At 39.8% G+C, this 13742-nt stretch overlaps 1 protein-coding gene across 1 annotated transcript in view; it reads left to right on the top strand.

Moving 5' to 3' along the window:
* The window catches only part of GORASP2 (golgi reassembly stacking protein 2), a 38917-nt gene that overhangs the window by 18152 nt on the left and 7023 nt on the right, over positions 1 to 13742 (top strand). Inside the window, exons 2-7 of the mRNA XM_050751353.1 lie at positions 1481 to 1561; positions 2824 to 3027; positions 3479 to 3565; positions 4615 to 4745; positions 7937 to 8069; positions 9726 to 9849. Of these exons, the coding sequence (XP_050607310.1) occupies positions 1481 to 1561; positions 2824 to 3027; positions 3479 to 3565; positions 4615 to 4745; positions 7937 to 8069; positions 9726 to 9849 (760 nt within the window). The remainder of the gene's footprint in view (positions 1 to 1480; positions 1562 to 2823; positions 3028 to 3478; positions 3566 to 4614; positions 4746 to 7936; positions 8070 to 9725; positions 9850 to 13742) is intronic.

Here is a 13742-nt window from a genome sequence, read left to right as displayed (position 1 = left end):
GATCGCTTGAACCCGGGAGGTGGAGGTTGCAATGAGCCGAGATTGTGCCACTGCACTCCAGCCTGGACAGCAGAGTAAGACTCATGTCTCAAAAAATAAAAATGAAAAAGATGGATTTTTGAGTTTCACTTCCACCATTAGGCAGCTACGGAATCATAAGCAAGACACGGTATTTTTTTTTAACCTATCAAATGAAAGAATTGCACAAAATCCATGGTTTTTAAACCTTCTTGGAGTCATGGAGAAATCCTTTGAGAATCTAATGAAAGCCAGCAATATTAACACCCTGAAAACTGCTTATCCATATAAAAGATTGTGTGTAATTTCAGGAGCTGTAGTATTCCCTGAAGCCATCCACAGACCTCAATTTAAGATCCCTGGATTAGAGGATTTCTGGGTTAATCCTAGTTTTCAAAGTCTATAATTCTCTATTTCTGTCCACTACCCTGTCGTCTAGCTACACATGCTATGATCCTCATTCTTCAGACTCCTGCTTCAGGTGTTTGCTCATATTGTTTTGTCCATTTTCAGATGTCCTTCCTACCCCCTTGACTATCTTTACCTTTGAATGTTCTACCCTCTTTTTAAACCACAATTCATTGTCACTTTTTATGTCTGAAGCTTCTTCTTTCCCTTAGAACCTTATACCAAATAGCCCTTAGCCTGTTTGGTCTTACATTATAGTGATTAGAGGGCTGTGTATGCATTGCCCCTTCCTCTTCTCACCTATTCCTCAACAGATTATAAATGTCTTGACATAGGTGACTATGTGCCTATATTCACTTTGTAACTGAGTGGTGCCTTGCTACTAGTAGTCAAGGAATAATTGCTTGAATTTGTCACTTAATTGTAGTGACTGTCTGCTGTGTCCCCTAATTGCTGAGAGGATTAGCCCCTTTCTCCCCCAAAAAAGGAGAAAGTGGTATGGAAATAGAACCACAGAGGGAAAACCTCGTATAGAAGATGAACTAGGCCCGCTGCAGTGGCTCACGCCTGTAATCCCAGCACTTTGGGAGGTTGAGGCGGGTGGATCGCTGGAGCCCAGGAGTTCAAAACCAGCCTGGGCAATAAGGCGAAACCCTGTCTCTACAAAAAATACAAAAATTAGTCGGACATGGTGGTGTGCGCCTATAGTCATCCCAGGTACTCGGGAGGCTGAGGCACGAGAATCGCTTGAATCGGGAGGCAGAGTTGCAGTGAACCGAGATTGTGCCACTGCACTCCAGCCTGGGCAACACAGGTAGAGTCTATCTCAAAGAAATAAAATAAAAATATAAATAGAAGATGAACTTAAAGAAAGGGTAGAGTTTAGGGAGCTGGACAGGCATTATTGGGGAGAGATGAAGAGAAATAAGAGAAGTAGCGTATACTATATTTCATTATTAATGAAATTGGTCTATTTTTACTGAAAGGAGATACTCGGCTTACAATTTTCACCTAAGCTTTACATTTTTTATTTTTGTTGTTTTTGTTTCCGCAGGTACAAGAAAATTCCCCAGGACACAGAGCTGGATTGGAGCCTTTCTTTGATTTTATTGTTTCTATTAATGGTTCAAGATTAGTAAGTTCAACTTTTTGTAGTTTTGTCTATAGTATTTGTAATATCTCAAAAATGGAATTTTTTAGATGATCTGAGATGGGTGTTTATTAGTTACAATCATTCTATATAGTATGATGCCAGTTTATAGAAATAATCATGTATTAAAAACATTGAAATATCTAGAATATTATACCTTATGCTCCACTGATTATCTTAGGGAAGTCTCCAGAATCAGTGGAGTCTTTTATATGTTAAATATTTAATTTTCATAAGCAGAAAGAAATAAGATGTAAAAGATTGCTTTTTAAAGATGTCAGACTTCTGTTGGTTATTGACAAACGAATTAGTAGAAAGATTCATTCTCTCATCTCATTCTCTCAAATTGTCAGTTCTCTTGGTGCTAAGTTTCACAATATACAAATAATGTTATTAGAACCAGACAGAGAGACATGCTCCAAAGTACAAAATTAAAACCACTTTTTATACCTTTTTTAGAGTTTACCCATAATAAAGTTCTAAGATAAGGAAATTACATAATCTCAGCAAATTCTTAGGACAGTAGCCACTTGGTTTAATTTTTTATAACAGTCTGAAGTTTTTGTTCATTACTTATAACATCTCTGACATACAAATAAAGGCCAGATGTTGGCCTTTATTTATATGTCATCTGGCCTTTATTTATGAAATGAAATACTTAATATACTGTTTCTACTTTCTAAATAAAGTATGTAGTTAGAAATAGAGTCCAAAATTAAGGCCGGGCGCGGTGGCTCAAGCCTGTAATCCCAGCACTTTGGGAGGCTGAGACGGGCGGATCACGAGGTCAGGAGATCGAGACCATCCTGGCTAACACGGTGAAACCCCGTCTCTACTAAAAAAAAAATACAAAAAAAAAAAAAAAACAACAAAATTAAACGTTAACCCCAGTAAATGTTTTAGATTTTTATAATCAAAGTTATCACAACTTCGTTAGTAATGTGACTTTTTATGGCATATTTTGTTTTTACACATTGAAGCCCTAGATCATTCTAAATAATGTTGGGTTGCAAATTCCATAATCCATAGTGAGCTATTAGAAAAAAGTCAGTTTCAAGTTGTTGCTAACATAAGAGTTGTTCTTAATTTCGTGACATTCCTTTTACATAGGAAAATTTAAATGGTGAAACCTTTGTTGAATGTTTTATTTATGTTGATTATTAATATTACTCTTTTAGGGCTATAGGATGCTTAAGCTAACATTAAATTTTTATTTACTAAGGAATGTGATTTCTGTATGTTCACAGAATAAAGACAATGACACTCTTAAGGATCTGCTGAAAGCAAACGTTGAAAAGCCTGTAAAAATGCTTATCTATAGCAGCAAAACGTTGGAGCTGCGAGAGACCTCAGTCACACCAAGTAACCTGTGGGGCGGCCAGGGCTTATTGGGAGTGAGCATTCGTTTCTGCAGCTTTGATGGGGCAAATGAAAATGTTTGGCATGTGTTGGTAGGTATCAACTGTGAACTGTTACTGGAGGTTCATGAAGCAGTGTGGAAAGATGTTTTAACAATGGTTGTTTCTGGCTTAATAAGATTATAAGGATATTATTATTAGGCAATTTTTACCAAAAATCAGCATTCATTGCTTTTTAAATGTGGAACAATTTTTTTTTAAGTTGAGGAAGAGAAGGAAATGTAGAAGTTCAAGAACTTTTTCTAATGATTTATTCATCATGAGATGTGTTAGAGTAGATAGCTACAAAAATATTTTAAATATTAAATATTATGTAATTTTTTTGCTCAGAAGTTTAAAATATATTCTGTAGTTTCTGACATATGACACATCTCTAGCAAGATAGAAGTATACAGATTTTAAAAATCAATATAATTAAAAATTGTGACTAAACCTTGGAAGATTATATATGCTAATTTTAGGGTATGTGTTTGTGTCATTCTAGGAAGTGGAATCAAATTCTCCTGCAGCACTGGCAGGTCTTAGACCACACAGTGATTATATCATTGGAGCAGATACAGTCATGAATGAGGTAATTCGTGTGTTTATTCATAGTGAAAACTATAAAATTTTCTCATCGATGCTTGAGTTGGGAAAGATATTTGCATGCTTTGCATTTAGAGTTAAAGTTTCAGTCTTTGCCGATCAAGAATAACTTATGCCTCAGGGTGTTAAATGGAACATCTGGTAGGTGTCTTATTAGGTATAGCTGTGAGGGAAAACACATACTGTGTGGCAATTGCACAGATTTTGTGTGTAGTATACAGAAATCTCTGCATACCTCAAGTCTAAATCAAATTCTCATTTTCAATTGTTCATTGATTTCATTTGCTCTTCCCCTTTTTGTTCAGTGACAGCATTCGCGCAGCTATAGTAGATCCTTTTCCTTGTCTGTTAGCTAGCAGAAGTATACATTGCTAAATCAAAAATGAGAGAAAAGGCTGGGCACAGTGGCTCATGCTTGTCATCTCAGCACTTTGGGAGCCTGAGATGGGAGAATTACTTGAGCTCAGGAGTTCGAGACCAGTCTGGGACCTTGTAGTGAGACCTTGTCTCTACAACAAATACAAAAATTAGCCAGGCATGGTGGTGCATGCCTGTAGTCCCAGCTACCTGGGAGGCTGAGGTGGAAGGATCACTTGAGCCTGAGAGGTTGAGGCTGCAGTGAGCCAAAATCATGACACTGCATTCTAGCCCAGGCAACAGTTAGAGAGACCCTGTCTCCAAAAAAAAAAAAAGAGTGAGAAATAAGGTGCCCAGACAACCAGGTCTTAATGGGAAGTAAAAGCAGAATATGTAGAACTTGGGTATAAAAGAATTGTACTAAGAGTGCCAACTAGATCTTAAGGAACTGGCCATAAAGCCTTGTATGTAGTAAGTAGGCTTTGCTTGAATTAATATATTGAATTAAACGTGCTTGGTGTATTGCTTTTAAGAAGTGATTTTTATGTCTAGGGCAGGGCCCAGAATCCATATTTTTTTCTTAGGTTTCTCAGGTGATTCTGATAGTAGCCAGGTTTGAGACACACTGTTCCAAAGTACAGTAACATGAAACATTTTCCTCCTGTGACACTTTTGCAGTCTGAAGATCTATTCAGCCTTATTGAAACACATGAAGCAAAACCATTGAAACTTTATGTGTACAACACAGACACTGATAACTGTCGAGAAGTGATTATTACACCAAATTCTGCATGGGGTGGAGAAGGCAGGTAAGGTCATTTTTTAGACTAAGTTATTACTGCTTAAACATACCAGTCAGATATGTTGTAAACATTGTTTTTATTTTGAAAGAAGTTCCTGGTTTATTGTAAGACTCCTCTTAAAAAAGGGAAGAGCTAGTCTAGAATATTGAAATCAATTTTTTTAAAGTACCTATCTAAGGAACATAGTATACATACTATAGTCCTTTTCCTTACTGACCTAAGAGCTAACAGCATTTCTTTTTTAATTTGAGAAATTATTGAACATAAGCCATAATTATAGAAAAGCCTAGAATTTGGAAACTTTCCACATGTTTTCAAAAGTTCTAATCCCATGCTGGGAAAAGGATAACTTAGTTGCTGCAGGCAGGAAAAGCCTCCATTTGCTCACAGTATCTTTACGGACACTACCTGAGATTCTCCAGCTGAATGTTTTGCCACAAGTATTCTAACTTGTTGCAGTTTGAGAAAAGTAAGATAGATGTGTCATCCAAGAGTCTGGCCTATCTGGGGCAGTACTTGATCAAATTGTCATTGTCCATTGCCCAGGTTTGTAAATGCCCAGAAATATGATCTACTCAAGGCATTCAAAATTTATTCATTAGAAGAGGCACTTCCTCATATAAACTAAATTTGCAGAGAAGCTGCTGTATTTATTTGAATAGCAAATTTTCAGTTTGCAGTAGAAAAATACCCCCTCTCCAGTTAGAAGAATACTCAAGTCAGATTAGTACCACAGGAGTGCCTGGTAAGCATGGAATCAACTGGAGGAAGAGATTCTGTGGACAGTCAAGACCAACGGCAAAGAACTCACATATTCTTTCATTTTTAATTATGTTAACTAAATTTGGCTACATTCTTTGGAAGACTTTTTTCTTTTGATGTGTTTAATACTGTCAATTGGCCATTGCATTAGCTAGGCCCATACAGAACATTTTCCTCAGTCTGCCTCTGACCTTGCATCTGGTCTTTTTGTGCCTCTTTAATTCCTTCCTCAGAGGCTGACCACATTTCATTTATTAAATCTTATTTCTCTTAATTTCATTCTTAGGCTATCTTTACGTTTGGCCAGGATCTTGCTGTTGCCTCAAGTGCATTGTCTATTACCACTTAATTACTTTGATCAATAAGCACCTTGTTTTCAAATGTAGCTACCCCTGAAAGGCCATAATTGGTTAATATAAATTATTTAATCTAAATAATATAAATTATTTCTCTAAATCTATGTGAGATCCAGTCTAGTGAGAATTGCAGGGTTTTGTTTGTTTGGAGACAGGATCTTGCTGTCTCCGCTGGAGCACAATCATAGTTCACTGCAGCCTTTAACTCCTGGGCTCAAGCTGTCCTCCTGCCTCAGCTTCCTGAGTACCTGGGACTACAGGTGTACACACTGTACTCGTTTAATGTAGAAACTCTTTTTTAGAGATGGGGCCTTGCTTTGTTTCCCAGGCTAGTCTTGAACTCCTCACTTCAAGCAATCTTCCCACCTTGGCCTCCCAAAGTCCTGGGATTACAGGTGTGAGCCTCCATGCCTGGCTGAATTGCAGTTTTGATTATGAGAGAAGAAGGAACAAATAACCGTAAGATGAAGCATCATTGTGCACGTCAGACTGGTTAAAGAGGAGCTAGGCCTGGCATGGTGGCTCACGCCTGTAATGCTACCGCTTTGGGAGGCTGAGGCAGGTGGATCACTTGAACTCAGGAGTTCAGTACCAGCCTGGGCAACCTGATTAACCCTTGTCTCTACAAAAAATACAAAAATTAGCCGGACGTGGTGGCACGTGCCTGTAGTCCCAGCTACTCAGGAAGCTGAGGTGGGAGGATTGCTTGAGCCCAGGAGGCAGAGATTGCAGTGAGCCAAGATCATGCCACTGCACTACAGTCTGGGCAACAGAATAATAAATTGTCTTGTAAATAAATAAATCAATTAATTAATTAAAAAGAGCTGCAGTTGGCCACTGCCTGCTCACCCAGCCTTTGGTGGCAGTGGAGACAATAGATGGTGTGGCAGGAGAAAGGCACAGAGATATTCATGCATGGCCTACTCCGAAAGTGTCAAGTTGTTTGGGAAATAAAAGCCATCATGATGGAAACATAAGTCGAAACCTGATTGTAGAGAGCCTTAAATACCACGGTCAGGACTTCTGATATATTTTGAGCAGTTGAGGCTGTGATAATTGTATCAGTAGGGAGTTTTGGGTTCAAATGGTAAAAACCAGCTGTCACCATCATAAGCAGGTAACATACTTATTGATATGGATTAGCTCATATAATCAAGGAAACAGCTTAAGAACCAGATGTAGAAAGGACAGGACTCAGAAAACCTCTAGGGATTTAGATAGGAAGAAGTATTTGGCAATGTCATCAGCATTCATTCTACTAAAGCCATTTTTGTTTTTTCTCTGACTCCCAAGGTTTGCAGCCATGGGCAAGAGAAATTGGCCTGGCTTTGACCATGAGCCATGCCCTTGGTTTGGGCAGGGCAGACACTCTGATTGACAGTCCTACCAGCACTGCACACAACAGCAGAGAAGTAATTCCCCAAAGGGAGGAAAGAGAAAGGAATGTTGAGAAGACATCAGACTAGAAAGAAGCAATGTGATCACATCTTACTAGAAAAATGCCTCTGGTGGCAGTGGGAGGATGAAATAGAAGTATGTTCAATCTGGGTTGAACATACATGACTGATTTGTGTCAGGGTTCTGAAAGAGAACTATGGAATGTGTAAATGATGTCATCATGCAGAAGTGCTTAGAGCTCTTCAGTGGAAAGGCTGTATATATGTCATTCATTTAGCAAATAATCATCAAATGTCTGCCATGTGCCAGCAGCTATGGAGGCAGTTAACAGACAAGGTCTCTGTCCTTAAGGATCTTAACATTTTGTTGGGGGAGATAGATAGTAAATAAATATGCAGTGTGTTGGATGGTGATGAATGCTTGAAAAATAAAGGAGTAAGGGTGGTATCCACAGTGGAGGGAAGGGTGCTGTTTTCTGTGGGGTGGTCTGGGACCTCTGCTTAGATGACATTATCTAAAAGAATAGAAATTTGTTTTTATCTTAAAATCTCAAAGAAGGGAGTGCATGTTCAGGGCAACTTGAATCTATGCTCTTGGGTTACCCCCCCTAAAAAAAAAAAACACCTCAAAGAAATACAAGCTGTGATTGATAACAATGTTAAGAAAAAAATGTTTTTATAGCCTAGGATGTGGCATTGGATATGGTTATTTGCATCGAATACCTACACGCCCGTTTGAAGAAGGAAAGAAAATTTCTCTTCCAGGACAAATGGCTGGTACACCTATTACACCTCTTAAAGATGGGTTTACAGAGGTAAGGTCACATTCTTACCTGAATATATCATAAAGTTTTTACCAAAACAAGTCATGTGTTTAGTGTATATGGCAGTAGCACTATGAAATAGGGTAGACGATGAGTTAAGTATTGATTGTGTTAAATTTGAGGTTCCGGTAAGATACCTAGATAGAGGTGAGATACATGAGTCTGGGTTATAGGAAAAAGGACAGGGCTAGAGATGCAGATGTGGGAATCATCAGCAAAGAGAGGGTAATGTAACCCAGTGGCTGTTAGGACAGCTGTACAGCTAGGGACTGGGTCTGGGCGGGTCGCCATCTTGAAAATCTGGATGGGCAGAGATCTAGCAAAGGAACGTCAGCAGGAGGCCAGAGGGAAAACCAAGCTTCAAGAAATCGGACACAGTCGGCCATGTCAGGTACTACAGAGAAGTTAGGTGAAAGGAGTGAAAAAACCATGTCCTGGGCAAGAGCAATTTCAGAGACTTGCCAGGGGACAAATGCAAATTGCAGGTCAGCAGAGTGAATAGGTAAAAAGGTGCTGCTAGCTGTTGCTTATTGTTTCAAGAAACGATTGCGAAAACAAGGAGAGCTATGTGTGTGGGGGTCATGAGGGGAGTGAAGGGGCTATTATAGGATCAAAGTAAGACTTTTCAAGGAATAAGAGAGATTTGAACAGGCTTATAGGGTTTTTGAATGTTTCTTAAGGAGGCATCTCAGGGCAGTTAACTCTTGTCTGCATAACTAAATAAAAACCAAACACCCAAATAAGAAAATGCTGCTGTTGTAAAAACAGGGCTGCTGCCACTGTGGTTTTGTCTACATAGTTTGGCCATCTTCAATTCTAGAGGAAGGAAAGAAGAACTGCTGAGAAGTTTCACCTCCAACATTGGCTCATGGCCAGAGCCAATATGGTTACATGTTCAGACCCCAGCCACCATATCCACTGGCCCTAATCAGGGCTTTCCCAGTTGAACCTCTTTGGGTAGTCTGAGAAGATGAGAGAGTGACTAGCAGCTAGGCAAAGGGTGGGAATACAGGTTGTCTCGGAATGTATTGAAGGGCACTGGAGCTGCTGCAGACGGTGGATTATTCAGAAATGAAACCACCCATCTGTAGAGTCCATATAGACTCCTTTTTTTCTTCTCCTGAAAAGTGGAGATCTGCCTGCTACATTTATTCACTGATGAGAAGAATATTAAATGCACTCATGAGGTTGGAAATCTTGAGAAGTCTATCATGTATTAAGACTTCCAGCTGATTTCTTTCCTGAGCAGTGAAAGTTAAAACAAATAAACCAGCTGGGAATTCAGACAGAAGAGAAAAGCAGTGGTGGTTTAAAGGTTGAATAAAATGATTTCCAGGTGGTAAGGAAAGAGGAGAGAGTAGAATCTCTTCTAGTGTGGAAGTATCAAGAGCAGTGTGTGCAACTTGGGGTAGAAGCCATGTGTCCCAAGACTAGAAGTGACAGGACAGAGAGATGCTTACAGTACATGGGCCGTGACATGTACCAAAATTAGGAGGGAGGGTCTGGAGGCAGATGTGCCAAATGAAGCTTATGACAGCTCATATGTGAACCAAATATGTATCTGCAGGGCAGGTAAGAGCCAATATTTATATTTTCTTTTAAATAAACTTAAGTAATCTTCGTGTTTTTTTTCTCTCTTTTTGGAAGGTCCAGCTGTCCTCAGTTAATCCCCCGTCTTTGTCACCACCAGGAACTACAGGAATTGAACAGAGTCTGGCTGGACTTTCTATTAGCTCAACTCCACCAGCTGTCAGTAGTGTTCTCAGTACAGGTGTGCAGAAAAATATATTCTGTTTTGAGTCTATTTTATGTAATATTACTGCATAGAATTTTAAAAATTGACCAGACACAGTGGCTCACACCTGTAATCCCAGCACTTTTGGAGGCCAAGACTGGAGGATTGGTTGAGCTCAGGAATTCTAGACCAGCATGGGCAATACAGTGGAACCCTGTCTCTCCAAAAAAATTTTCTTTTTAATTAGCCGGTGTGGTGTGCACCTGTAGTCCCAGCTACTCGAGAGGCTGAGATGGGAGGATTGCTTGAGCCTCGGAGGTTGTGGCGGCAGTGAGCTGTGATTGTGCCACTGCATTCCAGCCTGGTTGACAGAGTGAGACCCTGTCTCAAAAAAAAGAATTTAAAAAATTAATGCCAGTGTACCTTGAAAACTACATATATACTCTGTGTTGCCAGGTACTGGCTGTGAAAGCTTGTTCTAAATCACCATGTGGATACACATGGGGCTTAAAAGTCTTCCCTGCATATTTTAGACCCTGAGCTTTCCTTAGATTCTACAACTTGTAAAGCCAGAACTCTTGAGTTGAAATTCTGTTTAACTGCTCTGGTTACTCAACACATTTGCGTGTTTCTGAAGTAGTAGGCACTGGGGATGCAAAAGTGAGTAGGAGCTCCTTTCTGAGGAGCTCAGTCTTGCTTAGGGGACATGTGCCTGTCTCCTTCCTTTTCTTTTTTTTTTTTTTTGAAACAGAGTTTCACTCTTTTTGCCCAGGCTGGAGTGCAATGGCATGGTCTTGGCTTACTGCAACCTCTGCCTCCCGGGTTCAAGCGATTCTTATGCCTCAGCCTCCCAAGTGTCAGGGATTACAGGCACGTGCCACCATACGGCGACCAATTTTTGTATTTTTAGTAGAGACAGGGTTCGCCACATTGCCCAGGCTGGTCTTGAACTCCTGATCTCAGGTGATCTGCCCTCCTCAGCCTCCCAAAGTGCTGGGATTACAAGCATGAGCCACTGTACCCAGCCTCTTTCCTTTTCTTCATCCCTTGTTCTACCTGATATAGTCCTTTTTGTTTATTTTGTGTTTTATTTATTTATTTATTTTTGATAGCTTTCTAAAGATAAAATGCATATTACCATACAATTCACCTGCTTAAAGTATACAATCCAGTATTTTTTTAGTGTATTTGTTGAGTTGTACAACCAATAACCTCAATCAGTTTCAGAATAATTTATCACATCAAAAGAAACTCTGTACCCATTATCAGTTTTTCTAAAGTTTTTAGTTTTCATGTTTTTGTAGGGATGGGGTCTCTCTGTTGCCCAGGCTGGTCTCTAAGTCCTGGCCTCAAGTGATCATCCTGCCTTGGCCTCCCAAATTGTTGGAATTACAGGTGCGAGCCATGGCTGCTAGCCTCATTATTACCTTTTGTTCCTGGGCTCTCTTAAATATTTATATTCACAATTTGTTTATATCCCACTTTGTTCTGTAATGGACTTAAAACAGCCTACCAAGATGCAGTAGTAAGGTTGACAGTTTGGTGTCTATAATTGGTCTCCTAGGTTCTCATCCCAGCTCTTTAGTCCTGGTTTTATTTCTCCAGATGAAATTTAAAATTTCAAACTTATACAAAAGAGCTGGAATTGTATAATGAACCCCATCACCCAATTTTATCAATTATCAATATTGGGATATACTTACCTTTGCCTTCTTTGCTGGTTTTCTTTTTTCCAGCTTTATCGATAAATAATTTGCATGCCATAAATTAATTCACAATAAGTAAATAATTTTTAGTATATTCATAGAATCGTGCAGTCATCACCACAATCCAGTTTTAGAATACTTCCTAGATGAAATTAAATATTAATGTCATCAGTCTCTAATCATAGAGTTGAAAGGGAATTTAGAGTTTATTTCATTCAAGCAGTATAAGTCCTCTTTATGATATTACAATTTTTTGCCTACATCTCATCACATAATTCTCTGGTTTATTCCTGAATAGACTTAGTAAGGGGTAGGGTAGTGTACTTCCCAAGGCAGCAGCCCATTCTGAGTCTGAATTACTCGTATTTGTTTTAGAGTAAGCGTGTTCCAGATGCTTTTTTTTTTTATTATTGTACTTTTTATTTTTTAGATAGAGTCTCACTCTGTTGCCCAGGCAGGCTGGAGTGCAGTGGCACTATCTTTGCCCACTGCAACCTCCGGCTCCCAGGTTCAAGCAGTTCTCCTGCCTCAGCCTCCCCAAGTAGCCATGATTGATTATAGGCATGTGCCACCACACCCAGCTAATTTTTGTATATTTAGTAGAGATGGGGTTTTGCTATGTTGGCCAGGCTGGTCTCAAACTCCTGACCCCAGGTGACCCACCCGCCTCTGCCTCCCAAAGTGCTGGGATTACAGGCATGAGCCACTGTGCCCGGCCCTTTTCTTTGAGGCAGAGTTTCGCTCTTGTTGCCCAGGCTGTAGCACAATGGCGCGATCTCAGCTCACTGCACCCTCTGCCTCCCGGGTTCAAGCAATTCTCCTGCCTCAGCCTCCCTGGTAGCTGGGACTACAGGCGTGCACCACCATGCCTGGCTAATTTTTTGTATTTTTAGTAGAGACGGCGTTTCACCATTTTGGGCTGGTCTCGAACTCCTGACCTTAGGTGATCCACCCGCCTCAGCCTCCCAAAGTGCTGGAATTACAGGCATGAGCCATTGCGCCTGGCCCCAGATACACTTCTGATTTTAGGAGATAGTTGTCATGTCTCTTCAAGCCCCAGTTTCTCTTTGACATTTTAAATCTTTTCTCATTACATTGTAGTTATACTTGTATTGTCTTTTAAGCACATGCACAGAGATCCCTGGCTTATGGCACTGCAGAGAAATGGCTGCTTGACGGTTAAAGACAAATGTAAATAAAGCATGAATTGCTCAAAAGAGACTGAAAGAAATTGACGTCATCACTTTTGAGTAAATAAATTTAAAAAGACTAAAATATTCTAGCATCATAACACGTGAGGAACAACTTTTTTATGGGCATTTTTCCATCTTCACTTTTCGTTACGTTGCTTGCAAATTAGCCCATACATTGTAACATAATGTAATATAATAGCCCATATAATGTAACTGTAGAGATATAAAAGTAACTGTAGAGAAATAAAAGTATATGTCTTTTTAAACTTTTTTGTGGATTTGAAGATTTCTGGATTATAAAATTTTTTAGAAAATGACTACGATTTTGAAGTGGCATTGATCATTGTGACCTGCTTGATTTTTCTGCAGTGTATCACCTTTTTCCTTTTTTTTTTTTTTTTTGAGACGGAGTCTTGCTCTGTCGCCCAGGCTGTAGTGCAGTGGCATGATCTTGGCTCACTGCAACCTCTACCTCCCGGGTTCAAGTGATTCTCCTGCCTCAGCCTCCCAAGTAGCTGGGATTACAGGTGCTCACCACCATGCCCAGTTAATTTTGTATTTTTAGTAGAGACAGGGTTTCACCATGTTGCCCAAGCTGATCTTGAACCACTGACCTCAGGTGACCCGCCTGCCTCACCTTCCCAAAGTGCTGGGATTACAGGCATGAACCACCGTGCCTGGCCCGAGTGTATCACCATTTTACATGCTATGTATTTTACTTATTTGATCTTTCTCCTTTCCTTTTCCTGCCCCTCATTAGAATGGAAATTTCCTGAAGGTTCTGATTTCTGTTTTCTTCATGTTGTAAAGTGCCTCAGTGCCTAGAACAATGTGTAACATACAGTAGGTGCCCCCCAAAAAACTTGAACGAATGACCACACTCAACTGTCCATTCAGCTCCTTTGAGAATCTGATGAAAGTAAAGAACCTGCCTTCCAAAAATTGTTGTATACAATTTTAGGAGCTTCACAGACCTTCTGAAGCCCGTTTATGGGCCCTAGATTTAGAATTCCTGGCTTAGATTTAGTCA

This window comes from Macaca thibetana, chromosome 12, assembly GCF_024542745.1.
Source record: "Macaca thibetana thibetana isolate TM-01 chromosome 12, ASM2454274v1, whole genome shotgun sequence".
In the NCBI taxonomy this organism is placed as follows: Eukaryota; Metazoa; Chordata; class Mammalia; order Primates; family Cercopithecidae; genus Macaca; species Macaca thibetana.
The sequence above is the reverse complement of the archived record's forward strand: the minus strand, read 5'-3'. Positions and strand labels throughout refer to the sequence as shown.